Below are 24,659 nucleotides of genomic sequence, written 5' to 3'. Positions count from 1 at the left end.
GACATCAGTTGCCCTTCCTTTGTCCACCGATCTCTCTGTTGTTGAAGGCCACGAGGTTGGTCAGGCACGATCTGCCCTTTGTGAAGCCATGCTGACTTCCAGTGAAGACTGAGGCAAATAACTCATGAAGAATGTCAGCCTTCTCCATGTGACATCTGTTGTAGTGAGTTCTCCCTTCTCATTTACCAGATGGCCTGTCTCTTCAGACAAACGTACCTGTGTTGGTCAGCACCAGGTCCATTAATGCTTCATCTCTGGTTGATTTATCTACAGCCTGGACCAGGAGGTTCTCCTCTGTGCACTCCTGGAGTCTCTTGGATTTCTTACTTCATGCCATATTATTTTCCCAATGTTTCTTTTTAGCGAGATGCTGCATGTTGGCAGCAAATAAGCTACATCATGCCTACCCCCCTAGGTTTTATTATCTCACGCTTTTATTGTCTGTACAGAGTTATTCATTTTATTGGGGATTATAAGCCAGGTGACCTTTGTTTAAGACCATTCCCCCTTGTCCTATCACTGTCCACACTTGTAAACAGTCATTCTCCCTCCTGTTTATACACTCCCTTCAAATACTTGGAAGACCACAATGAGGTCTCCCTGGAGCCTTTTTCAAGCTAAACAAGCCCAGTTCCCTCAGCCTTTCCTCACAGGAGAGGTGCTCCAGCCCTCTGATCATCTTAGTGGCCCTACTCTTCACCCACTCCAAGAGCTCCGCGTCCTTCTTGTACTGAGGGCCCCAAGCCTGGATGCAGTACTGCAGATGGGGCCTCACAAGAGCTGAGTAGAAGGGAACAATCACCTCCCTCTCCCTCCTGTAAGACTGCGAATTACCAGTGAGAAAAGGACATTGGATGGTCTGAAGCAGAGGTAAGATCCCAAGAGAAACTGCTTCTAGTGATGTCTCAGATAGAAAAGGTTCCCAAGTAGGGCTTCAGTAATTCAGTAATTCAATAATTTCTCTGTTGCACTTTCATGAGCAATTCTTCTGTCTGGTAGAAATGAACGGCTCCCATACTACGTGTGTAAAGATTGCTGGCTATGAAAATGATTAGATTAGCCTTTTACTGCCCTATTGTTGTAGTAGATCACTGTTTTTAATCATAGAATCATAGAATCATAGAATTACCCAGGTTGGAAAAAGACCTTGAAGATCATCAAGTCCAACTGCAGCCTAACCAGTACCCTAACTCTAAAAACCCTACACTAAATCATATCCCTAAGAACTGTTTAAGAACTTTAACTTTTAACTGTCTAAGAACTGTTACCTTGCTTTTGGTGCCTTCATTAAATGCTTTTTGTTCCCCCCGTGTTTCAGCCGTCGATTAGATGTTGATATGTAAAGCAACATGGCAAAAATCAACACCCAGCACTCCTACCCTGGCATGCATGGACTGTCTGTAAGAACTACTGATGAAGATATTGAAAGGATTGAAAATGGCTTTATCAGGTAATATGTTTGTTTCATCACAATCAGATTGCCACAGAATTTGAGGCAGTTCTCTATATCTGTATTTTGGAAGTGACCACATCTCTATCGTCCCTTTGTATTTAAATGACCTAGTGGCGTATTTCCAAAGTACAGAATAGATGGCATTGGGAAGGTTAGCATGGTTTGTTGTGGTTAACTGCTTCAGCTATGGGGGCCTTGCCAGACTATTTCTTATTGACCAAGTGCTCAAAAGCCTGTTAGGACTGCTTGTATTATGATCATTTTGGATCACACGCCGCTAACATGCAGTGTGGATGTGAGCCTTGTCCTCTTCACATTATTATTATTATTATTATTATTATTATTATTATTATTATTATTATTATTATTATTATTTTCTATTTCTGCTTTGCTTATGTGGTACCTTCTGATATGTAGGTGTACCTGCACTAGTGAACATGGAACTGGTTTTATTCTCTGCAGAGTGGCTTGCTTGATTTAGTCAATACTACTTCATGTTCTTCTTTGAGAGATTGGAAGCATCGTGTCTCTTTGTTTCCATTTACAACCGTACCTCAAAAACAGGCAAAATACATATTGAACTGAGCCTTCATTTTATGCCCCTTTTTTTGTAGAACATATCAGTGTTTGGCAGCTCAGAAAATGGACTTGAAAATGAGATGTGAGAAAGTGTAGAATTAAATTGCAGCTTTAGAGGCAATGACTTAGGATAAATAAAGGGGCAGAAATACGAATTACACTTTATGATAAGAGTGGTCTTGGTGAACCATTGATTTAGTATTTAATTAGCAAAAATTAAAACTGTAGACATGGGAAAACAAACAATCTAACAAGCAGTCCAGCCAACCATGGGTTTTTTGGACTACTGAGACTGCTCCTTATCTTCCTTTAAGTCCTGTTGGCTATAGTTCAAGAAAACAATTAAGCCCATTACTTAGTTCCCATTACAGTCGGTGGGTGTTAATTTTATGCTTAATGCTAAGATGTGCTTAAGTGCTTTTCTGTTGTGGAATGTGGTATTCTCAAAGAAAAGAACACACTGAAACAATTAACAGAGAGCTGGTGGTGGTCTTTAAACTGTAATTTGCTCATCTGGCAGATGAAATTGCTAAGCTACTATCCATCGTATTTGAGAAGCTGTGACAGTCTGATGAAGTTATCACTGACTGGAGAAGGGGAAACATAAGCCCCATTTTTAAACAAGGGGAAAAAGGAAGATCCAGACAACTACAGGCCAGTCATCTTGCCTTTGTACCCAACAAGATAATGGAGCTGGTCGGTGTAGAGACTGTGCTAAGGAATATGGAAGACAAAGAGGTGATTGGTGACAGCCAACATGGCTTCACTAAGGGCAAATTGTGCCTGACAAATTTGGTGGCCTTCTGTGATGGGGTTACAGCATTGGTGGATGAGGGAAGAGCAACTGACACATCAACACTCCTGCCCACCATGGTGTCATCATCTGCTAATGTACCGAATGAGCACTCAATCCCTTCATCAAACTTGTTGATAAAGTACTGAGCCTTGAAGAACACCATTTGTGGATTTAACTCATTCATAATGACCCTTTGGGCCTGGTCATCCAGCCAGTTTGTAGTCCAGTGAACCATAAATCCCTCCAAGCTGTGAGCAGCTGGTTTCCCCAAGAGAAGGTTGTGGGAAGCAGTGTCCCATGAGGATCATTGAATCCAACTCCTGGCCCCCCACAGCTCCACCCCAAATTCAAACCATCTGAGAGTGGTGTCCAAATGCTTCTTGAACTCCAGTGGGCTCAGTGCCTTGACCCCAAGGGCCTGACCACACTTTGGTGAAGAACCCCTAAATCCCTTTCTGTAGGTCTGCTCTCCAGCCTCTCATCCCCTCGTCTGTATTTATATATCCAGGGTTTCAAATTAAGCTGAGGAGGCACAGTTATCTAGTGTTCCTACTTTGTAACCTGCTTTCTATTTCTTAACATGGTGTAGTCTCTTCTTGTGGTTTTAAACTATGTAACAGACTGGGACAATAATGGCAGTCCTTACTGTTTCGCTGCCGATAGCAGCCAAACTCATGGAGTCTGGAATGGGAATGAGTTAGTGCTCATAAAAATAAAGTCAGAATTAGGCCATTGAAGGTGATATATCAGAAGCCCAGTCTGTAACCATCCTTCTGCATTGCTAGAAAGCCAGCTGACAAGTGAGGCCTCTTGTGTTATGTGAACATGGTTGAGGAAAACCAGAAATAAGCCTATGAGTTTTATAAGGAGCTACAATAATGGAAGAAAGAGAGCACTTTAGATATACTTTTCAGTTTGCTCGTGTGAATTAAAGCGAGATGTGTTAATAATTGCTATGTAATGTTACAGAGATGCTTCCATAGGAGTTGCTTGGTAGAATCCTATGAGTATTACTGTGAAAGTGAAATGCAAGCCCTCTAGTGCTGTTTGTGCAGACTTCTTTGGATTTTCTTGAGTTTTCTATATGTGTTGTAACTTTTTATGTAAAGTAAACCTGAATTTACTAAAAGCAGTTAAGCTGCTGCAACTTTGGCAACCCCAGTAGTCACAGGACCCACAACGTAAACTGAGTTGTAAAACTTGTTCAGTTCTAACCTGCATCTCTTGGCGTCTTATTAGAAGAGGAGAAGAAAACAATTAAGAAATTGTGAATCCCAGGAGTCTTTTGCAGTGTGGTTATTTGTGTAGATACAATAAAGTTTTAATTCTTTGTCTGCCGGCTTCCCTGCTGTGAGTACAGACAAACTGAGTGGCTAATTATCCTGTTGCTGGCACTCAAAATGCTGCTGCCAGTTCTTATGAAGTTAGGGTAAGTGTCATCATATTCAGTGTTTTCCTGGCAGTGCAGGTCAGCAGAGTCCTGTGAGAGGTCGTTTGCATTACGAAGGGAGAAAAACGTGATCCTTGATGTGGTGAAATCTTGTAAAAAATGAAAAATACAGAGAAAGCCTCAGGAATCATAAAAAAATCCACAGTGAGCTTTGATGAAGTCCTGGTTCCATTGAAGTCAGTTCCAAAACTCCATTACGGAAAGATAAGGCTAAACCTTCATCTGTTATTTTTCAGTGCTACTTATTTCTGTGCTAATAAGCAGTCTTACAGGAAATCGTGTGAGCTGGCAGACACTGCATGTAACTTAACAGTATAATCACTATCCGCAGCTGTGTGCAGCTGAGGTTCTGCAGTGTTTTCTGTGTGTCCATAATATGAGGCCCCTCGTCTCATCACCACCAGAGCAGCTCTGAACACCTGTAAGCCTATTTTGCCATACAGTAGGTGGAGTTGCACTTATGGGGCAACTAAGAACAGCAGTGATGCTACTCAGTGTTATCTACTGTAAAATCACTGTTTTTCCCTTTCAGGTTAGACAGGAGCAAAAGGAAAAAGAGGAATTTGCTTTGAGTCATAAGATGGAACCATATCGATAAAAATATCAGACTGCTAAACCCAAACAAGATCTGGGAGACCAGTACTGAAAAAGCTGTGGACAGTCACTTTGAAGCCTCCTGGGGGCATGGAGCTTTCCTCCCTGCTGAAGGAAAGCTGCTGATGCAGCGTGGGAGGTGTTAGACTAGCAAATATACCCAAGGGGGTTGTGGATGCCCCATCCCTGGAGGCATTCAAGGCCAGGCTGGATGTGGCTCTGGGCAGCCTGGTCTGGTGGTTTTTGGTGACCCTGCACACATACGCAGGGGGTTGAAACTGATGATCATTGTGGTCCTTTTCAGACCCAGGCCATTCTATGATTCTTTGTTTCTATGAAATGTTCTTCTCTTAATTGTGTATCTGTGCCCGAGTCGTAGGAAATCACGCTTCTGAGCTTGCTGATTGGGCAAAATTGGCAGAGCATCGTCTGCCTTCATTCATGTTGGATGGCTCCAGAAAAGTGGGAATATAGGTTTCACTTTGCATTTATCAAATGTACGTCTTATTAGTAGAAGGAAGATAATTTGCCAATATTGTGTTCTGGTGGCAGTGCGTGTTAATAATTGGTATGGAGGAAAATCTGCTGGAGGCTGTGTATAATTTAAAAACATTTTCCCTTTTGCAGACCCATTCGCTTGTGTGAAGATACATCTTCCGAACTGCAGAGAGTCATTTCTATGGAGGGAAGACATCTATCTGGATCACAAACGAGCCCATTCACAGGCAGGGGAGCGATGGCAAGGTAACATGCTAATTAACACCATTTTTAATATATAGCATGTTTGTAATGAGACTGATCATATATTTCAAGGTAGAGTAAGAAGGGCCATCACTTTCCCAAGAAGATGGATGATGTGCAGCTGAAGATCATTTATAAAATGTGACAGAGGTTTCTTTTGAACACGATTCTGAACTCATTGCTTACCTGCTTGTAATAAAAGCCTTAGATCCTGGAGGTGCTGGATGAGCTCATACAAATTAGTCTGATTAAAGAAAAGGATTTTTTTTTTTTTACAAGATTTGAAAATATATTGAATGCTGAGGAAATGCAAGAAGTGACAGCAGGAATAACTCAAAACTGTAGAGTAAATGGATAAGTGGTTCTGGCTGGTAGTTGATGCAGTATTATTTCCTATCAGGTATGGCCTAACGATTGCTCAGGGAGGTGTTGTGGATGGCCCCGTCCTTGGATGGTGTTCGAAGAACCAGTGTTGGACGGGGCCCTGGTCAACCTGATCTAGTAAAGGTGTATGTTTGGTGGCCCTGCCAGGCAGGGGGGTTGGAACTACATGATCCTTGAGGTCCCTTCCAACCCAAGTCATTCTATGATTCTGTGATTGTTCCCTTGTTGATGGGTATCTCTGGCAAAGGAGGAGATGAGGTGTTTGTGTTTTGAATGCAGGAATTTCTGTTTCTAGAGTCCAGTTTCGTTTATAATGAAATGGGAGCATGTGACTGCAAATTTCAAGTCGAATTTCTAATATAAGTAAGAGAGTCCATGTTAGTGGTTTTCGATACCATTCCTTACTTGAAAGCTGCGTTCTGCTTTCTGATGGAGAGGAAAAAAATCCCAGTTTAATTCTATGCAGTGCTTTTAAAATGAGTTGGGAATCTATTAGCTGATCTCAGACTTTGATGTGGAGCTTTGTTTTAATTTTACATTATTGGTAGATTTTGAATTCTCTTAATTGTTGGAAATTGGTGATGATTTATGTGATGCTTTTTTGCTATAGGGATAAAAAGCTAAAGATACCTTTCTCTAATTTCTGACATGTGCTTGTTCATGCTTTGTCTTTATATTTCAAGGTGAGAAATCCTGGGCAAGATCTATGAGATGGTATAGTTGGGCCATGGAGAAGTGCAGTAAGACAGGTGTACTTTATCATAAGATTGTAATATTATCCAGCATGAAGGGAATGTGAAGAGCTTTCCTGGAGTAGCCCAGAGCTTCTGTAAGAAGTTACAGGTTGTTCAGGATTTCATTCTGCTATTTTCAAGGACAAGAATGGGAAACCTGAAGTAACACTACTTTTGTCCAAATTGATCTGCTAATGGAAAAGAATAAATATTGTTTGGGTAGTCAATAAAATCTTTTCTGTATATTTCAGTGTCTGTTGTTTTCAGAAGCATGTTTTTGTTTGAACCTGGATAACGTTACAAGAATTTGTAATGTGCTTTAGTCAATTAGTGGAAACATAAAATGAGTCACAACAATACAATGGTAAATTAGTTTTGTTGTCGTGATGTTTTGCTTACCCAGTTTCAGTGCTCTGCTAGATATTTAGGATGAGGAAATAGTGCTGTCTATGCAGTAGGCAGGTTTATGTGCAAGGTGCAATTGATATATCTGCGGACAGACTCACAACTAGAGGGAAAGTGACTGAAATTTTACCATTCCTTCTTTCAAAGTCTGTCCTTCCTCACCAGCTATTCAGCATTTCTTTCTACTGTGTGTACCCTGAGTATGTGTTCTTGTGAGTATTTTACATGTCCTGACCTGTCAGTGCAGGATTCCCTCATTATCGCATAAGGTCAGAAGTTTATCGTCCCCATCATGACCAGTTGGCAAATTTATCTTTAATCAGAATTTTTCTATTGCCTCTGTAGTGCTGTTACGGTGGTGATGTGTGAGATACTTCCCTGATCAACTGCAGAAGATGATGTATAAAACTGTGAAAAATATCTGAGTTCACACTGTTAATCTTTTGAGCCTCATTTCTGTGGCAGGTGGAGAAGTGGAGAAAAATCCTCTTCAACTGATAATGTAGGGAAGACTTAATCCGTCTGACATTCTTGTGTGGTTCATTCAATGTTCTGTGTCTGTTCTGCACAGGCTGTCACGATTTGTCGTATCTCTGAGGTCATGGGCCACAAGACATCTGCATCACGAAGACCAAAGGCCTGATTCTTTCCTAGAGCGTATCCGAGGGCCAGAGTTTGTAGAGGTGTCCAGCAGGCAAAGTAACATCCGCTCCTTCCTGGGCATCCGTGAACAGCCCGGGGGAGTAAACAGGTAAGAAGATGTACTTATATTTTAGGGGAAGACTGAAGATGTAAATTACTGTTCTAAATGTAACACCAGCCAAGAGAGGAAAATGAAGTTGAAAGACAAAAGCTTGTCTTCTGTTTGGCGTTATGCTATGGAACACAGACTCCCATGGCTTTTTACTCCATTAGAGATTGGTAGGTAAGCAGGTAATCACTTGATTTGTTTCAAATCTCAGCTAATAATTTATATTAAAGCAAGAACTTTGAAGGACTCTGCACGGTATTATAGGTGACAGTGATTTGTTATCAGTGGGCACAGCCTCATCATCTTCACTTGATGTGCTCCTTAGAAATTCAACTTAAAAGCACAGACACAGCCAGACTGCTGTCCTCTAGTCGTTCAAATGAGCAGACAAGATTTTGTTTGAGATGCCTGTATCAGTAACAGTTACATGCTCCAAATCATTAGAGAGAATTGATCTTGGGCCAACAAGCCTCTAAAAAAGGCTATTAGAAGAAGTGAGTTTGGAAGTATCCATCCTTGCCTTCTCCTGTTTATGCTGTGGCTGTGTTACAGTAACTTTCAATTACTCTCAGTGAAAACTTAATTTTGCAGCACTGGTAGCTATGCTTGTCACAGAAGCCTGGGCGCTGCATCTGTGAAGAAGACTTGGAAGGACTGGAGAATGTTTTAAATAGCAACCAAATGCTTACAGGGCTAAAAATAGCGAGTTCCATGTTACCATGTGCTAATGTGCCTGAGAACAAGCTTCAGCCATCAGATGTGGTCACAAACGTGCATGCCTAGCACGTGATAAATAGAAACTGGTGACTTGAAATAGTTATGCAAAGGGGCTTATCGCCGCAGTCAAAGTTGACCTTCCTAATCTTATCAGTGTATATGTGAGAGGCTAGTAAGTCAGTCTGTCATGTTGGTAAACACGTGTATGAAATGCCAAGAAACTTTACACTCTCAAACGTGTTTTATTTCAATCGCTGCAGTCCGTGGCCCTTGGCCAGGTTTAATGTCAACTTTAGCAACAACACCAATGAAGAGTAAGTACTGACAACTTCCATACGCCTTTTTGCTACTAGCTCCCTCTTTTTTACCCATTCCAGCTTAGTAACATTTGTAGTATGAACTCCTTATCTCATCTTAAGCCCTTTCTAAGGCCTTAAACCTTTCTAAGGTTTTAATTATGAAGAAAAATCTAGTTTTCTCAGTATTGGAAGCATCCTTCAAGATCCCTTTTGCCTGGTTACCCTTACCTTCCAAGGAACAAATAGGATTAATTAAGCATTTAGTCTCTACCTCCTCTAATTCAACTGGCTGATTTCACTGCATTACCAATTGCTCTATCAGTGCAGCATTTTATTTAGACTGGGAAAATTAAAGGTGCTAAAAGCCTGGAGCCAGGCACGCTAGCCAGGGCCCAAAGGACTGATTAGAATGGAAATGCTGCGTAGCCTCCTTCTAACAATGACTGACAGTACCTCAGGTGCAGCTTGCATCCTTCAAGTGTTGCATTATTGCTAAATGAAGACAACACCTGTCTGTCTATCTGCCTGACTGTCTGAAAACTACTTGATTTGCAAAGTAGTTGACAGTTGAGAAATGCAAATATTCAGCTCATTCAGAGACTGTGACAGGGTTTATTTGGAGATAATGAAGACATCTTCTAAGTCTGAAGATGCTTCTTTTAATGTACTGGAGACACCGAATAGATGCCACTGTATTGCTGTCAAAGATGACAGGCACAAACAGCTGTTAACTGGATTACACTTTAATCATCAGTACTAATGAGGGAAAAAAGATGCAGGTCTTCTTCCTTGTGTGGAAGACCTATGAGTTCCTGCTGTTGGGGAACTATATGTAGTGCTTTCAAGACTTTGATTATGGCCAGCTTTTTCTTCCAACTGGGAGGCTACAGGTAGCTGGGACTGTGATGTTAGGAGTTACCTTGAGAGAGATGAACAGCAGCCATGGAAATGGAAGAGTCTCACTTCCAAAAGATACTGGTGGTTGACAGATCTCTGGCCAGAGAATAAGTGTGGGTTGTTAGCATGAAGGGTACTATGGTTAGGCTGAGGTCTTGGTAAGTGCTGTCTTCTTCCAGTCACATCATCTTGTCCTGTTAGAGAGATCCAAAATAGCTCGTATTAACTGTGTTGGCAATAAAACATTTACCAAATGACTTCCTCGTATGTAGATGTCTGAGATTAAATGAAACGAGACATGCCTTGTTTCTCTACATTTGCTGCTCTTGTTCAAACATTGACAGGGATTCTTCTCCAAGGCAATTGCTGAAACCAGAGGTAATCAATTAACTACAGCTACGTTGGTTTTAAAGAACTGTGAAAAGAGGTTCAGCCTCATTTCATGTAATCATCATTAAAGCTTCAGACGGTCAATATGAGGTTCTGTATATATCCTGAATATCGACAGTTTGTTAAGCCATTCTGTGGTCCATTATCATTAAATAGATTTCTTTTTAAGCGCTTACATTCTAAACATGGAACAAACTGGAAGCATTTAATTAAAACCAGTCTGGTACGCTGCTGTATGAAAAAGCCAAGAAAATGTGGGTAACTAATGCACAGAATCAGCCAGTTGGTTGTGTAATGTAGTGGTGTTAGTTTAAGAAGCCTCAACCTGTAAACCATTTATACAAGTTGGATAAATGGTACCATTGAGAAATCCTGTCCTACCCCATCCAGAATCCAGGTTAGTAGTTTCCTGTATGTCACTACTCACCCTCTCCCATAGCTGCTAGAAAATTGATAATAATATTTCTAAGACTTCGATATGTTGCACAGCAAAAAGGAAGAAAAGAAAGAGGTTAAAGAGGAAAAGAAGGAGGAAAAGAAGGAGGAAAAGAAAGAGGAAAAGAAAGATGATAAAAAAGATGACAAAAAAGATGACAAAAAAAAGGAAGAGTAAGTATAACAAATATACTTGCATTGTAGAGATGTGTAGGTAGGAGCAGCTTCCAAATGGAATCCGCTTGATCTCGATATCCCAAGTTTCTTAATCAAAGCTTTGATTTGAAAGCCTGTGTTCAAATCTATGTTCTTAAGCATCAGTTGCTATAAAAAGACAACCTGAGTTTTATGGTATCCTAAAGCAGCTTAAAATATGTCAGCAAAGAAAATAAATGTTTTAAATGTCAAAGTGGTAACGTTCTCTATTGTATAAAGACCGCTCTATTGTATAAAGACTGCATTTCTTGGTCACCGGTTTTGTGATGACGACCAGTTTTTTGAGAAGAAATGGCTCAGATGCTGCTGTGAAGATGGTAAAGGAAAGACTTTTTAGATTAAAGCTGCTTCCTTTTTTAACGTGTACGTAGATTTAATGTTTTACTTTGTCTTCAGTGGGGGTCATATGCAGAAAGGGTGTTATTTTCAGCCTGGGCAATTTGAATAGTTATGTTTTTCTCTCCAATCCCCCTTTTTTCCAAAGCTGGGTGAAGCAGGAATGGAGCATCTCAAATAGGATGAAGGTTGTATCTCATCTGGGGTCATGGAATAGGTATTTTCTCAAGCAGATGTGAATTAACCATGGGATGACTGGCCTCCAAAAGAGGGATTACATGTAGGCTACTGTAAAATTTCCACTATACATGTACATGTTTTGCTTTCCAGGCAGAAGAAAGAAGTCTTTGTGATTGATCCTTCAAGCAATATGTACTACAACTGGCTGACCATAATTGCAGCACCTGTGTTCTATAACTGGTGTATGCTTATATGCAGGTATGGGTTTAAGTTAATAACAATTTTAGGATTCAAATTTTAAGTCTCTGTGTTTCCTACGTAAATCATCCTCTGATCTCCCTGTAGTTTTTTATGAGTGGCTTACCTAGAAGATTGATGTATGTTTATATGTACCACTGGGAAAACATGGTCCATGTTTCTCCTTTATCTGCCTCAAAAGCCCAACTGTAACTTGGAAGGAGCAACCCCGTGAGTGCTGGCTGTGGCCTTGGTGTGCCATCTACTGGCTGGATGCAGAGATGTGCCTTGGCCACTGCAAGCTTGGCAGCTTTGTCATAGCAGAACCACAGAACCGTGAGGGTTGGAAGGGACTTCTGGAGATCATCTAGTCCAACCCCTACTAAAACAAGTTCCCTACAGCAGGTTGCACAGGAAAGCATCCAGGCGGGTTTTGAATATCACCAGAGAAGGAGTCTCTCTAACCTCTCTGGGCAGCCTTTTCTAGTGCTCTGTCACCCTCACAGTAAAGACATTTTAATTTCATTGCCAGTCCGCACTAGCACACTGTGGTTATATAGTTGGTCTAATGTCCTTTATTTCTGTCTTGGTTTCTTTAGAGCCTGCTTTGATGAGCTACAAATCGACCATATTAAATTATGGCTGTTCCTGGACTATTGCTCTGATATCATCTATGTTTTTGACATGTTTGTCAGATTCAGGACAGGTGAGTTTTCCTGTGATTTTACAGAGTTTTCTGATACAACATGGACGTCAAAGCTACAAACAAACCAAGAGTGTGGTGCTCTGTCTCAAGCAGCAGTGGAGGCTTTGGGAAAATGTGGTGTCGTGGCTTAAGGCTGAACTTACTAACACCTGCACTTCACTTGTCTCATCTTCAGCTTCCTCGTGTTGTTTCTGTAGTCCAGGCAGGCTGAGATTTCATATTTACATGTGCCCAAGTGATACTGATTCTAGCCTGAAAGAAACCATCTGTTTTAAACTAAACATGTTCATGATATAGGCCGTACAGTGGTTTTACACCATTAAATTGCTAGAGTAGTCACACAGAATCACAGAATCACAGAATGACCTGGGTTGGAAGGGACCTCAAGGATCATGTAGTTCCAACCCCCCAAGTCCTTGATGCACTTTGCCCTGTTCCAGCTAGCACTCTTTCAAGCAGCATCCCAGCACAGCTAGGGGACAGCAGAGGCTGGGAGTTGTTCCTGGTATTATTTTTGGAGGGGGCTGGGAGAATTTGTGAGCATGAATAGAAGCTGTTGCTGTAGCTGGTCTCCAGACCAGAAAATGTTTCCTGGTTTCTCTGTTTATTGGTACAGCTACAGCCCAAAGTGTCCCTTGAAAAGGTGCAAAAGTGCACCGACCATTATAAAAATGAGAGTTCTTTTAAATCTTTGAATTTTACATCTTTTTCTTTTTTTTTTAAACCACTTTGACAGCTTTACACCAATTATGGCTGGTGACAAGTTGTAAACATAATTACAAGGCAGAGGCTAAAAATGCTGTCAGTTTGAGAAGCACACAGCTTACAGCAGTAAGCTGAATTCTAGAATCCAGCAGGTACCTTGTTCAGCAGAGAAGTAAGTCTGTCAGATTGGAGCCTAGACATTAACACTGCTATTTTGGGGGCTACTTTGTATAGGCTATGTTCTGCTAAAAAGCCAACTCTGCCCTCTGAGTTCCTCTTTTGCAGTTGTATCTGTTACTGTGGTGGGAATTAACTGAGCAGAAACTGCAGTGTGAGCTATGAGCTTTCCACAGGCTGTCCTGGTGATGACTGTATGGCTGTTGGAAGAAGCTGGTTCTCCAGGCCTGGGTTGGATTGCGGAAATGCCGCAGAAATCTCCTGAGAGCTTTGGTGCAGTGTATGCTGCAACTTCAGGCACTCACATGGGAGAGTCGGTCCTTTTAGGTGCTGGTGTCTTGGTGACAACTCACTTTGTAACCTCTCTTGGCTCCACCTGTGTCTGCTGCCTTCCCCTGGAACTCTGGAAGCCACTGGGGAACAGTGTGGCTCCCTGCTGCCTCAGGGTAGGAACTGACTTCACACTGGCAGCCCCAAAGCTGCCATGATCCATGGCAGCTTCTCTGTGGTGTGAGGCAGCTTCACTGCATTTCTCTTGATGACTCTGTACAGTGTACAGGCAGAAAAGCATCACCTCTCACTGGTCATCCCTGCTTCATACCATGGTTTGATGCTTTCAGAAGGTTTTTCTATAGAATGCAGTGATGTGAAGGGACAGATGAGAGCTGAGAAGCTGTTGCCTACCTTCAGAAGGGATGTGTTTTCAGGGCTATTTTTAATAATGGTGAGTCAGAAATCCAGTTGCCCGGCCAGCTTTCTGTCGAGGTGTATAGCACATAGTGCTGCTAATAATGATGTATTTAAGCAGCTCTTTCAGCAGTTTCCTGTGAGGTGACACATTTGTGGCTCACAAACTGCTTCTTTTTGTACTCACCATCAGTTTACGTCTACCGACGGACTGACATACGCATACATGAGGCAGATGTGCAGGTATGCAGACAATCCAGAAATGCAGCAGTGCTGCACAGGGCAGAACAAAGTGCAGCCGGGTCCCCGGTATCTAAACGTGGAATGAAATGTGATGTCACGGCATGTTCCTGTCTGTATGCTTAACAGTACAAGCTTTCATGCTCTCAGGTGTCTGAAACATAAGTAAGTCACTCAGTACCGCTGGTGGTAATTCTGAACATGTATTTCTGTTCTTTAAAGGCTTCCTTGAGCAAGGCTTGCTGGTGAAGGATGAAAAAAAGTTACGAGATCATTATACCCAAACAACGCAGTTCAAGCTGGACGTGCTGTCTCTTCTGCCGACAGACCTGGCGTATCTGAAGTTGGGTTTGAACTACCCTGAGCTGCGATTCAACCGCCTGCTGAGGATTGCTCGCCTGTTTGAATTTTTTGACCGCACGGAAACCAGGACAAATTATCCAAACATGTTTCGTATTGGAAACCTTGTCTTGTACATTCTTATCATCATCCACTGGAACGCATGTATATACTTTGCAATTTCAAAGGTAATTGGCTTCGGAACCGACTCTTGGGTCTACCCCAACGTGTCCAACCCAGAGTATGGGCGCCTGTCCAGAAAGTACATTTACAGCCTGTATTGGTCAACGCTGACACTAACGACCATTGGGGAAACTCCTCCGCCTGTGAAGGATGAGGAGTATTTCTTTGTGGTTGTTGACTTCTTGGTTGGAGTATTGATCTTTGCCACCATCGTTGGTAACGTCGGCTCCATGATCTCCAACATGAATGCCACCAGGGCAGAGTTCCAGGCCAAAGTTGATGCCATTAAACAGTACATGCAGTTCCGAAAAGTAACAAAGGACATGGAAACCAAAGTTATCAAGTGGTTTGATTACCTGTGGACCAACAAGAAGGCAGTGGATGAAAGGGAAGTTCTCAAGAGTCTCCCTGATAAGCTAAGGGCAGAGATTGCCATCAATGTTCACCTGGAGACACTGAAGAAGGTGAGGATTTTCCAGGACTGTGAAGCTGGGCTGCTCATCGAGTTGGTACTGAAACTGAAACCAACCGTCTTCAGTCCAGGGGATTACGTTTGCCGGAAAGGAGATATTGGAAGAGAAATGTACATTATCAAGGAAGGGAAACTGGCAGTGGTGGCAGATGATGGAATGACACAATTTGTGGTTCTAAGTGATGGCAGCTATTTTGGAGAGATAAGCATTCTTAATATCAAAGGTAGCAAAGCTGGCAATCGAAGAACAGCCAATATTAGAAGTATTGGATACTCAGACTTGTTCTGTCTGTCTAAAGATGATTTAATGGAAGCCCTCACAGAATACCCAGAAGCCAAAAAGGCTCTGGAAGAGAAGGGCCGACAAATTCTGATGAAAGACAATTTAATAGACGAGGAAGCGGCAAAAGCAGGAGCTGACCCAAAAGACTTGGAAGAAAAAATAGACAGGCTTGAAACAGCCCTGGATACGCTGCAGACAAGGTTTGCGAGGCTGTTGGCGGAGTACAGCTCTTCTCAACAAAAAGTTAAGCAGAGACTCGCCAGAGTAGAAACCAGAGTGAAAAAATACGGTAGTGGCACCTTATCTGTTGGAGAAGCAGAGTCTGAAAAACCTGAGGAGCAGAAAAAGGACTGATTTATATTTCACTGCTTAATGGAGGAGGTTGGAATGCGTGAAAGCCATAAATGTATATAAATATGTGTGCGCGTACATAGCCACGATTATTTTTATATGGACTTGAGAATGGTTTTTAGCATTTTTAACTGAAGCAGAATTTTCTTGTAAATAGGGTAATATCACCTTCTTCGTAGGGGAGATTCGGTCCATCATTTGGGTACATTTTTGTACTGGGAGTGGATTTCTTCTAAGTTATGCTCAGACCGTCCAGTGCGTGTATGGCATGCGTAGGTCTTGACACACTATTTCTTCACACACACGTTGTGTTAAGGCGGCGTTATACTCAAAGTAGAGGGATTATTTATGATTTTTTTTTTAAGCTTTAAAAAATATATTTATAGGGTACACAGTCTAACCTTTCTAGCCTATTAAATGCATGGATACACATCCTGGCTTCTCAGAAGCTTTCTTCTTTCACAGTGAAGCAATCTGCACAAGCTGTAGGACTATGGCTAAGAAGGCACCTGGCCTACACAGTGTAGCTCTGTGTACAACCCTCACTTGAGAGGGAATCCCCAAAGGCTCACTGATGGAAGATGTCTGCATAGCAATAAAGCTTGACAAAACCTGGGAAGAGCAAAGAGCTGCTCCTGGACACGGGGTTTGCTCTGTGCTGAAGGGACACTGCTAGGAAGCTTTGCTGCCCAGAGATGCGGTGGATGCCCCGAACCTGGAGACACTCAAGGTCAGACTGGATGGGGCTCTGAGCAACCTGATGTAGCTGTAGGTGTCCTTGTTCATTGCAGGGGAGTTGGAGTAGATGGCCTTTAAGGGTCCCTTCCAACTCAAATGATTCTGTAAGCTGCTAGGGCTGCAGGACAGGCTGTCCCTGTCTGCCTGCCGACCTTCTCTCCCCACAGGGTTCCTGCAAGCTGGGAACAAACACCCTGTTGCAGTCTTTCCTGCCATTAGATCTGTGTTTTCTTTATTTCATTAACTAACTAACACAGGTAGAGCCATCCCAAGTATTACTTACACCGAACATGCACTTGCCAAAGCCCCTCCACGCCCCCAAAGACAAGAATGCTTGTTTACCAGATGGGTCCAACTGCTCCAGCCATCAGGGAAAGTGTTTGCTGTTCCCTTTTCCTTTCTCTCTGCTTATCACATGCCAGAAAAAGAGCACTCCTGATATTATTGGCTTTGGTCACTTTAAAACCGTGTAGCTTTTGGCACTGTGAAATCACATCCTTTGCCATCTTTCATCTCTGTAAGACGTTTGTTTCCCCTTAATGTGGATACAGCATGTACATTAAATTATTTTGAGTAGCACCGTGTTTTTTCTCATCCTTCACCCCCTGGTTTTTTAGTGTTTCGTCACAGACTTCAATAGCACCAGTAGTACATAGCCCAGAAGACTCTTGATCCTTGAGCCCACCTAAGATCACAAAAGCAAGGAACATGAAAACTGTTAGGGAACACACAAACACACAGCCTGAAATGGCAAGCAGCAGTTCAGTGGGCCCAGTACTTACTTCACACTTTAGCACCAGACAGAATCTGGGGAGGGGCTGGGGACTGTGCCTGGTAGTGTTGCTCAAAGCTGAGACCCAGAGGTTTTAACAACTGCTATGGGTGCAGAAGGGCCACAATGAGGGAGCAACAATGGTAAAGGGTGGTGACAGCAAACCAGCACGTCTGCACACACACAGCCTCACACAGCCAGTGTTTGTGGTCAGCCTGGTTGTGCAGACCTTACTCAGGAAGGCTTAAGGAACAAGCCCTGCACTTAACTCTCTCAGGAGGGAGTGCTGACCACACGAGAGCTGCTCCGTGCCCTTATGTATGGACTGGCACCAGGGCAGTGTTTGTGCTTGGCTTCAGAGTCCCCTGGCAATATGAACGTTTCCATCCTGGAACAGACAAAAAGAATCAGACCCATGTTTACATAATTCAGCATTCATAAAACCCTTTGTGTGTTCCTGACAGCAAAATGAATTATTTACTAGATGGGTCTGGCAACTGTGCAGGCGACTGAAGCCAGGCTTTGGGCTGTGGCAGCTTCCTGGTGGGAAGCCGCCAGTCTGGGAATCCCCATTTCCACCCTAAATTTACAGCAGAGAGATGAAAGGGGGATGCTGAGCAGCAGAGCCCTCAGGAAGGCCAGGGAAGCCCCACTGTCTTCCGCTCTGAGGTGGAAGGAAACACACACATACACACACACCCCAGGGAACACCCTGAAGGTCTACAGCCAGCTTGGCCTTTTGTTCCCCAAATTCAGATTTTGCAACCATTTCCAGCTCAAGTTTACTCACTGGGCTCACCAGCCAAATGCCGAGGCTTGCAGCAGCCAGCAGCCCTCAGGGCTTTGCTGCAGAGGAGGAGATTCCACAGCCATGTCTGCAGCACAAGGAGAGGCAGGGCAGACACTGGGTGCACAAGGAAGCCAGCTCCTGCAGCCCCATGCACTGAATGGGGGGCTGTCCTCACCTCCCAGAGCGAGCACAACTGTTACCTTCGCTCCAGAAGCAGCAGCAGCTCTGAGACTTTCTCCAAGTGCTCTACCACCGCACCCACACCAAAACTATCCTCCCAGGACATCATTCAGCTCTGACATAAATCTGCCCTGTGTGTACTTCATGCTTCAGCTTTTTTTGCCTCTTTGGACACATTCCATGCTCACAGAATTGGAAAAGACCTTAAAGATTATCGAGTCCAACCACAACCTAACCATGCTACCCTAACTAACAACCCTCCGCTCAATCATGTCCCTGAGCACCACAGCCAAATGGTTTTTAAACACATCCAGGGGTGGCGACTCAACCACCTCCCCAGGGACACTATTCCAGTGCTTAACAAGAAGAGATGGAGCAGCACTAAAGCATCTTTTTCTAGTACCACATACCTCCAGGGCTGATGAGTTGAACAAACTGTGCTGCAAAGATCCACTCATTTCCAGAGAACCAGCTGCCAGTTCCCCTGCAGTTCAGATTATTTGTCCAACAAACATCAAAGATCCCCACTATTTTCATGTGATGTGTAGATTTAGGCCATTTAGAGTGAGTCTTGGGGCTGACTGTTCCAGAGCTCCACGCAATGGAGGATAACGGGGACATCCCTGCAGTTCTAAACCAGGCAGACCATTGTGCACATGGCCTGGGTCCTGCTACTGACCTTAGGCTTCAACATACTTGGTTGCCTCAGTTTAACACTGAGAGGCCCATCCATTATTGTTGGAGCTGTGCACAGGTACAAGCGGTGAAGGCACCAGTCCTGGAGGTGTTCCAAGAAACGTGTAGACGTGGCACTTTAGGGACATGGTTAGTGGGTATGGTGGGGTGAGCTGATGGCTGGACTTGATCTTAAAGGTCTTCTCCAGCTTTAATGATTCTATGACAGACACAGGATGAAGGTAGCCAAAGCCACCGTTAGTCTTTAATCCCCATACGACAGGGGATTTCTGCTGTCTGAAGCTCCTACTGCAGTGGTGAAGGATGCTGTTGGATGAAGTGTGACTCACGGAGACCCCGGCTCATGCCAGCCCACTTCAGTGTCAGCTCTTCTCAAGACATAAGGAGGGAAGGCGCTCTCCTTGGCTGTCCTGGTCCACGCTCACGCTTGTGCCTGCCAAAGGGTAGATAAGCCCAGTCAGAAATCCACAACATGCTATTCCTTAATTAAACGATCTTTACTCATGCACTGATGGCTTCTCCTAAAATCTTTTTAGCAATCAACAAAAGCTTTCACCCAAAATGACCACCTTCCCTTAAGATTCTAGCACTACTATAGGAGAAACGATCCTTTCAGTCCTCTTCCAAGCACCTGAGATATTTAAGTGACAGCTGAAGTAAACCTAAGCTTGGGACGCTTCTGTAGACCCAGAGTTTTGCTATACCTTGGCGGTAAGACAGTGATAAACATTGAGCATTGTTGTTCCCAGAGCCCAGCAAAAGAGAACTGAAACAGCATGTTCTGTACCTTGATGAGCCCTTCCAGAAGCAGAAGACCGCCTGGAACTCCTGTAGAGCAGGTTGCAACTGCACCGCTTCAAGAGCTAGAGTTACTTAATCTGGAACTTAACAGCTGCTGCCGGAGGGTCAGCTCAGGTTTATAACACTGCTAAGGAGATAAGAGGGCATTTTGGGAAAGAGGGCAAATATTTGCGTGGAAAACTTGTCAGTTGCAAAGTCTTCATAGCTTACCTGAAAATGATTCCTCAGGAAACAACCTACAGCTTTAAAGGCTAACACAATTACGCGTTATTTTAATGCTGAAGAATGACAGGAAAAGCATTTTTACAATAACAGCACTTCAGTGAGAGCTTTATATTTCTAAGCAATTATGTGACCTGCCCAGCTTTTGGACATACCTAAAAACCATAAGAAACCCCAAGATTCCTACACGTCCATCAGTTGGGCACAACCACCATCACAGAATCACAGAACAGCTTGGGTTGGAAGACACCCCAAGGATCATGAAGCTCCAACCCCAATAACCACAGGGAGGGCAGCTAACCTCCAGATCTGGCACTACACCAGGCTGCCCAGGGCCCCATCCAACCTGGCCTCGAAAACCACCAGGGATGGAGCATCCACAACCTCTCTGAGCAGCCCATTCCAGCACCTCAGCACTGTCATAGGAAAGAACTTCCCCCTGACGTCCAACCTAAACCTTTCTTCCTTGAGCTTAACCATCTTGAGCTTACCATCCATAGCTACACCAGAATAAAACACATCACAGATGTACTTTGAACAGTATCAGGTTACTGGTGTTATTTACACCTGCTACAAAACACCTCACAGCACTCAGCAGTCTCTTCTCATTGCCTACAGCGAAAGATGCCCTACGTCCAAATAAATCCAGGAGCACCATCAAACCATCTTGCATTTTCCTCTTAAATCTGGCACGTTCAGAGGTGGAAGTGCTGAAGGTGTTCCTTAAGTGCCACCTGAAGGTCCAAGATGAGAAGGCAAAGAGCATCCCTCCCTCCCCAGCAAGGCAGACGTGCATCAGCTGGGACTCAAAAGCGGACTATTGCTGGGCCCCACACCACTACAAGTTCATTTCTGGAGAGTTTTTACACATCTTTAACTCTCAAATTATGCTACACTACAATGTTTTCTAAAGAAATAATTTAATATCCAGTTTTATCAAAGTAAGGAAATCGTTTTCTATTTCACTGAAACATGGTGAAAAAAAGGTCACTGTTTTATTCAGCATCATAGTTACACAGCAGTTGTCTGTTTCTATTACTAGAAAGTGATTATTAAAATAATCCTGAAAGACATCTTTTCTTTCTCCAATGATTTCAAAACGATGCCTCTTTTAATGCCAATTCCACACAGCCGCTGATCTGATCTGCAGTAGTCGGTTATAGCAATTGTCAAGGCACAAGCTCAGCTCTGCACGTCAGCTGTAGCTTGCATTATAAAAGAGATATGCCAGTTATGTCTTCGCTTAAAAACGCATTATCCCTTTGTCATATATTGCAACAGGAGAAATTAATGTTAAACACAGACTGCAAAAGGTAAAGGATTTATTTCCGATATGATTTGTTGAGTTAAATTAAAAAACCTACGGCATGTTTTCTGTAGCAGGTGAATGTAACCTCATTGCTTACTTTCTACCAGTTTATTTAATGGTCGGAAGTGTACAACGTGAAGTAGGCCTTTAGGTTTCATATTTTTCAATTCTGCTTATCGTGGTTAACGTACAGCAGCCATCCCTTTAGATTACGTTGCAACACTGATCATGTGCCTTGATAAGGAGGAACAACGATTCATTAAATAAATGGCGATGACATAACACGTAGGGAAGACTTTGGATTGTCTATTTAAAAGGTCAACATAATAGGCAATTGAGAATAAAACTTCATTTTAAGTGCACTTCCACATGCTTTGTTTATAATATAGCAAAAACTTCCTATCTTCCCCCCCACCCCGGCCCCAAACACTTCATCACTCCCTACTCTAAAGCTGTTCAGTTGAAAATGCACTTTTCCCCAGTAAACTTTTCTTCTTTTTTTTAGAAAAAGTAACTAAAATCTCTACCCTTTCATATGCTAAGAAATGTTTTTTTTTTTTTCCTAATTAAAACCACAATTTATTACAAGACATGTGAAGACAACATATAGTGAAATGAATTTTAATTGTTGTGCTGTGACTAAAGTAAAGTTTTCAAGGCTGCAATTTAAACATTCCAAGTTCTCCCTTCCATCTTTATTGATTCTTAAGGTTTTGCACAGAAACTCTTTGGGGGCTAGAACAGCAGTAATTGCATCACACTGTTTTCCAAGACTTCAAGTTTCAAAAGCAAACTCTTCAAAAAGTACAGTTCTTGATTTGATTAGATACAGGGACAAAAATATAGCACATACTTGAAGGTTACATAGTCTACAAATGATGGCAATAGTTTCCTTGGGAGAGTACAGTTTGTTTTCTTGTAAATACTCAAAAAGGCTCAACTTCAAGCAGTAATAAACACAAGCAAAAGTGATTTAACCCTTAAAATAAATATTCAGGAAAACCTCTCTGTACATACAAGTGAAAGAATATGTAACACTTTCACGCTAAAAGAAAAAATAAAGATTTTGTTCATATAAGCAGCTGAAATCTGCTGTTCCAGCCCAATGTCCCCAGTAAAGAAGGGAGGCACAAACACAGGTGACTACTGTAGCTCACTATCTTATGGCCTTTTTGGACAGGGACATCACCACCATTTTTTTTTCTCATCCCTTTTGTTACATTTATTACAGCATGCCAAATCCTTTGGCGTATGTGATGGCCTTCAATAATCTTTCTTTAAGCTTTTCTTTGCTTGAGTACTCCGGAAGCAAAAGTACATTAAAGCATGTGTGAGATGTAGGTAACCTGTGGGGAAAAGAGAGAATAATTGAGATCAAGGAACATGTAAGCGTGCTTTAGGTACAACAAAATACACTACTATTTCCTCATCATGGATTTAGGAGAAATCAAAGATCATCCTTTTTTTTTGCTTCAAGATTCAACTTCCAGATTTAACTAAGTTAATAAATCAAACGAAAGCACATAACTTGTTTTGAATTATAAACAAGCAAACAAAACAGAATTTTACCTCTCTGTATCCGGGCCATTTTTGGCTATGATCATCTTTAACTTTCCAAGTCCTCCCACAGGGGCTCTGTCTGTGCCTGTTGTAAACTGCAAGAACAGTCTTTTCTGTTCATCCGTAAATGAATGGACTATCTCCCAGAATTCCCTAGCGAGGAAGAAAGAAATGAGTGAATTGACATCAGTCTTCAGTGTGAGACCTTCAAAAGCAATTAAGCTTCGACATTTTAGAAGTCCAACCGATCTTATCAATTCACAACTTACATTCAAGAAAACCCATCATTAACATATTAACCAACCACTGAGAGAGCCAAGCAGAAATTAGAAATATCACCAAAATATCGTAGTTTAAATATTTTTAAGGGTTAAGTCTGCTGATAAATGATGTGCAAACATTCTTTGTCTTACCATTCTTCCACCCTCCGGAGGTTCCACTATACTGTTCAACTGAACCATCTGCTTTCTTAAACACCACAATAAACAAATGTAACTGCTGTCAAAAAGTTCCACCCCATCATGAACTACAGCTTTATGGTAAAACCCAGAAGACCAAAGACACGTGTCTCTGACTCTTGCCTTCGCAGAGCTTCCCAGTCAAAGGGGACAGAAAAGGAATAAACACACTCACTGAAAACATTTCCCCTCTTAAAAATGTTGTGTTTGCTTCATTTCCAATCTGGGAAATAAAATGTTCTTCACACAACGCACCTATTCAAACAATTCAACCCCCCAAAGAAAACCAAAGCAATGCTGATTTATTTAAACTGTCCTATTTATAAGATATAAGACAAAGACAAAGTCCCAAAGAAACAAACTTCTAAGAGCTACAGAAGTTCACTGTAAGCCAAAGCATCGCTTATGGTACCCACTCTAATGACAGTACTTGAGTTAAGTGGAATTATAGATAAGATGTAAATCCAATACCTCAAAAATACAAAATCTTACACTATTAAATTCATTTCATTATGAATTTATGAATATTTCTTTCATTATGAAGAAACAGGAAAGTAAACTGCTTGTGATCCTTTAGAAATGAAAAAGTATTACCTAATAATAAGAGAGTCTCTTGTATAGCCACCATCGTATTCTGTAGTTTCTTCTAGTGCTTGAAAATCCAAATTCTGTAAGAAGATGACATTTTTAAGAACGACCACTGATTATACCAAAAAAAGCTCCAATTTTTTCATGTACACTTAGGACTCTTACCCTACTTCCACAAATAAGTAATTCAATTTCCTCTGGTCTAAATAAATATTTCAAAGGAGATTCATTGGTCACCATGTGGAATCCTCTCCGAAAGGCCTTGAACTGCTTTTCTACTGATTTATTGAGTATATAGTCAGCATACAGATTGACAAATTCCTGTAAGGAAACAACCCCCAAGAAATCCTTAGTACTTTGATACACACTCCACTCAAATAATCTCCTATTAATGTAAAACTCCAAAATACATTTAACTCTAAGATCTGCCCAGATAACCTGGGCTCAGCTTCTAATCAGTAAAGTCAAGGAGCAAGTCTCAAATGTTTCTCAAACAGGTCAAAACACCCCCAGAAGCTATGTATGTATGTACGTATCAACGCCCCCTTTAACAAAACAAGGACAAGTAAATAAATGCTTTAACACTTACACTGTGAGACCAAATTTCTATAGAGCCCCAAGTAATTCCCCACAGAGCACATGAAAAACACTGATTACTTTAAAGAAGTTATTTGAGCACAAAGCATACCTTTCTGTTTTCATTTGTGATAGGAATCTTATCACCATTTTCCTTTAAATCATGCATCATTGGATTGCCAAAGAGATCCGTATGAGATATTTGAAAAGTTATCATCATATCATCTTCCAC

At 42.1% G+C, this 24,659-nt stretch overlaps 2 protein-coding genes across 4 annotated transcripts in view; one reads left to right on the top strand and one right to left on the bottom strand.

Annotated features, from left to right (window-relative positions):
• The first annotated feature begins 751 nt into the window (after positions 1-751).
• Positions 752-21,786, top strand: CNGA3 (cyclic nucleotide gated channel subunit alpha 3). 2 transcript variants are annotated; one of them, XM_015851017.2, is made up of 9 exons: positions 752-870; positions 1,319-1,450; positions 5,500-5,616; positions 7,708-7,887; positions 8,865-8,918; positions 10,680-10,799; positions 11,508-11,615; positions 12,194-12,300; positions 14,332-21,786. In XM_015851017.2, the coding sequence occupies exons 2-9, from the start codon at positions 1,350-1,352 to the stop codon at positions 15,738-15,740; spliced, it is 2,196 nt and encodes a 731-aa protein (XP_015706503.1). In that variant the 5' UTR covers positions 752-870; positions 1,319-1,349; the 3' UTR covers positions 15,741-21,786. The 2 variants fall into 2 exon arrangements, with proteins under 2 accessions (XP_015706503.1, XP_032297473.1); XM_032441582.1 differs by lacking the exons at positions 8,865-8,918; positions 10,680-10,799 and having other exon boundaries at positions 753-870.
• Positions 21,787-21,850: 64 nt separating this feature from the next.
• UBE3A (ubiquitin protein ligase E3A) overlaps positions 21,851-24,659 on the bottom strand; it is a 44,150-nt gene continuing 41,341 nt past the window's right edge. For both annotated transcript variants that reach the window (XM_015851006.2, XM_032441577.1), the window contains 5 exons: positions 24,540-24,652; positions 24,017-24,172; positions 23,858-23,931; positions 22,815-22,958; positions 21,851-22,591 (listed from right to left, as the gene is read on the bottom strand). In XM_015851006.2, coding sequence (XP_015706492.1) covers positions 22,471-22,591; positions 22,815-22,958; positions 23,858-23,931; positions 24,017-24,172; positions 24,540-24,652 — 608 coding nt within the window. In that variant the 3' untranslated portion in view covers positions 21,851-22,470. The remainder of the gene's footprint in view (positions 22,592-22,814; positions 22,959-23,857; positions 23,932-24,016; positions 24,173-24,539; positions 24,653-24,659) is intronic.

Source organism: Coturnix japonica, chromosome 1, assembly GCF_001577835.2.
Source record: "Coturnix japonica isolate 7356 chromosome 1, Coturnix japonica 2.1, whole genome shotgun sequence".
Taxonomy (NCBI): domain Eukaryota; kingdom Metazoa; phylum Chordata; class Aves; order Galliformes; family Phasianidae; genus Coturnix; species Coturnix japonica.
This window is presented reverse-complemented; position numbering and strand designations above follow the sequence as displayed.

What these genes read in the sequence shown, in the direction of transcription:
- CNGA3 (XM_015851017.2), top strand. Translation starts at nt 1,350, where the DNA reads ATGGCAAAAATCAACACCCAGCACTCCTACCCTGGCATGCATGGACTG. An exon ending in CAGCCCGGGGGAGTAAACAG is followed by an intron (nt 7,888 to 8,864) that starts GTAAGAAGATGT and finishes CAATCGCTGCAG; the next exon opens with TCCGTGGCCCTTGGCCAGGT. An exon ending in AGCAACAACACCAATGAAGA is followed by an intron (nt 8,919 to 10,679) that starts GTAAGTACTGAC and finishes TATGTTGCACAG; the next exon opens with CAAAAAGGAAGAAAAGAAAG.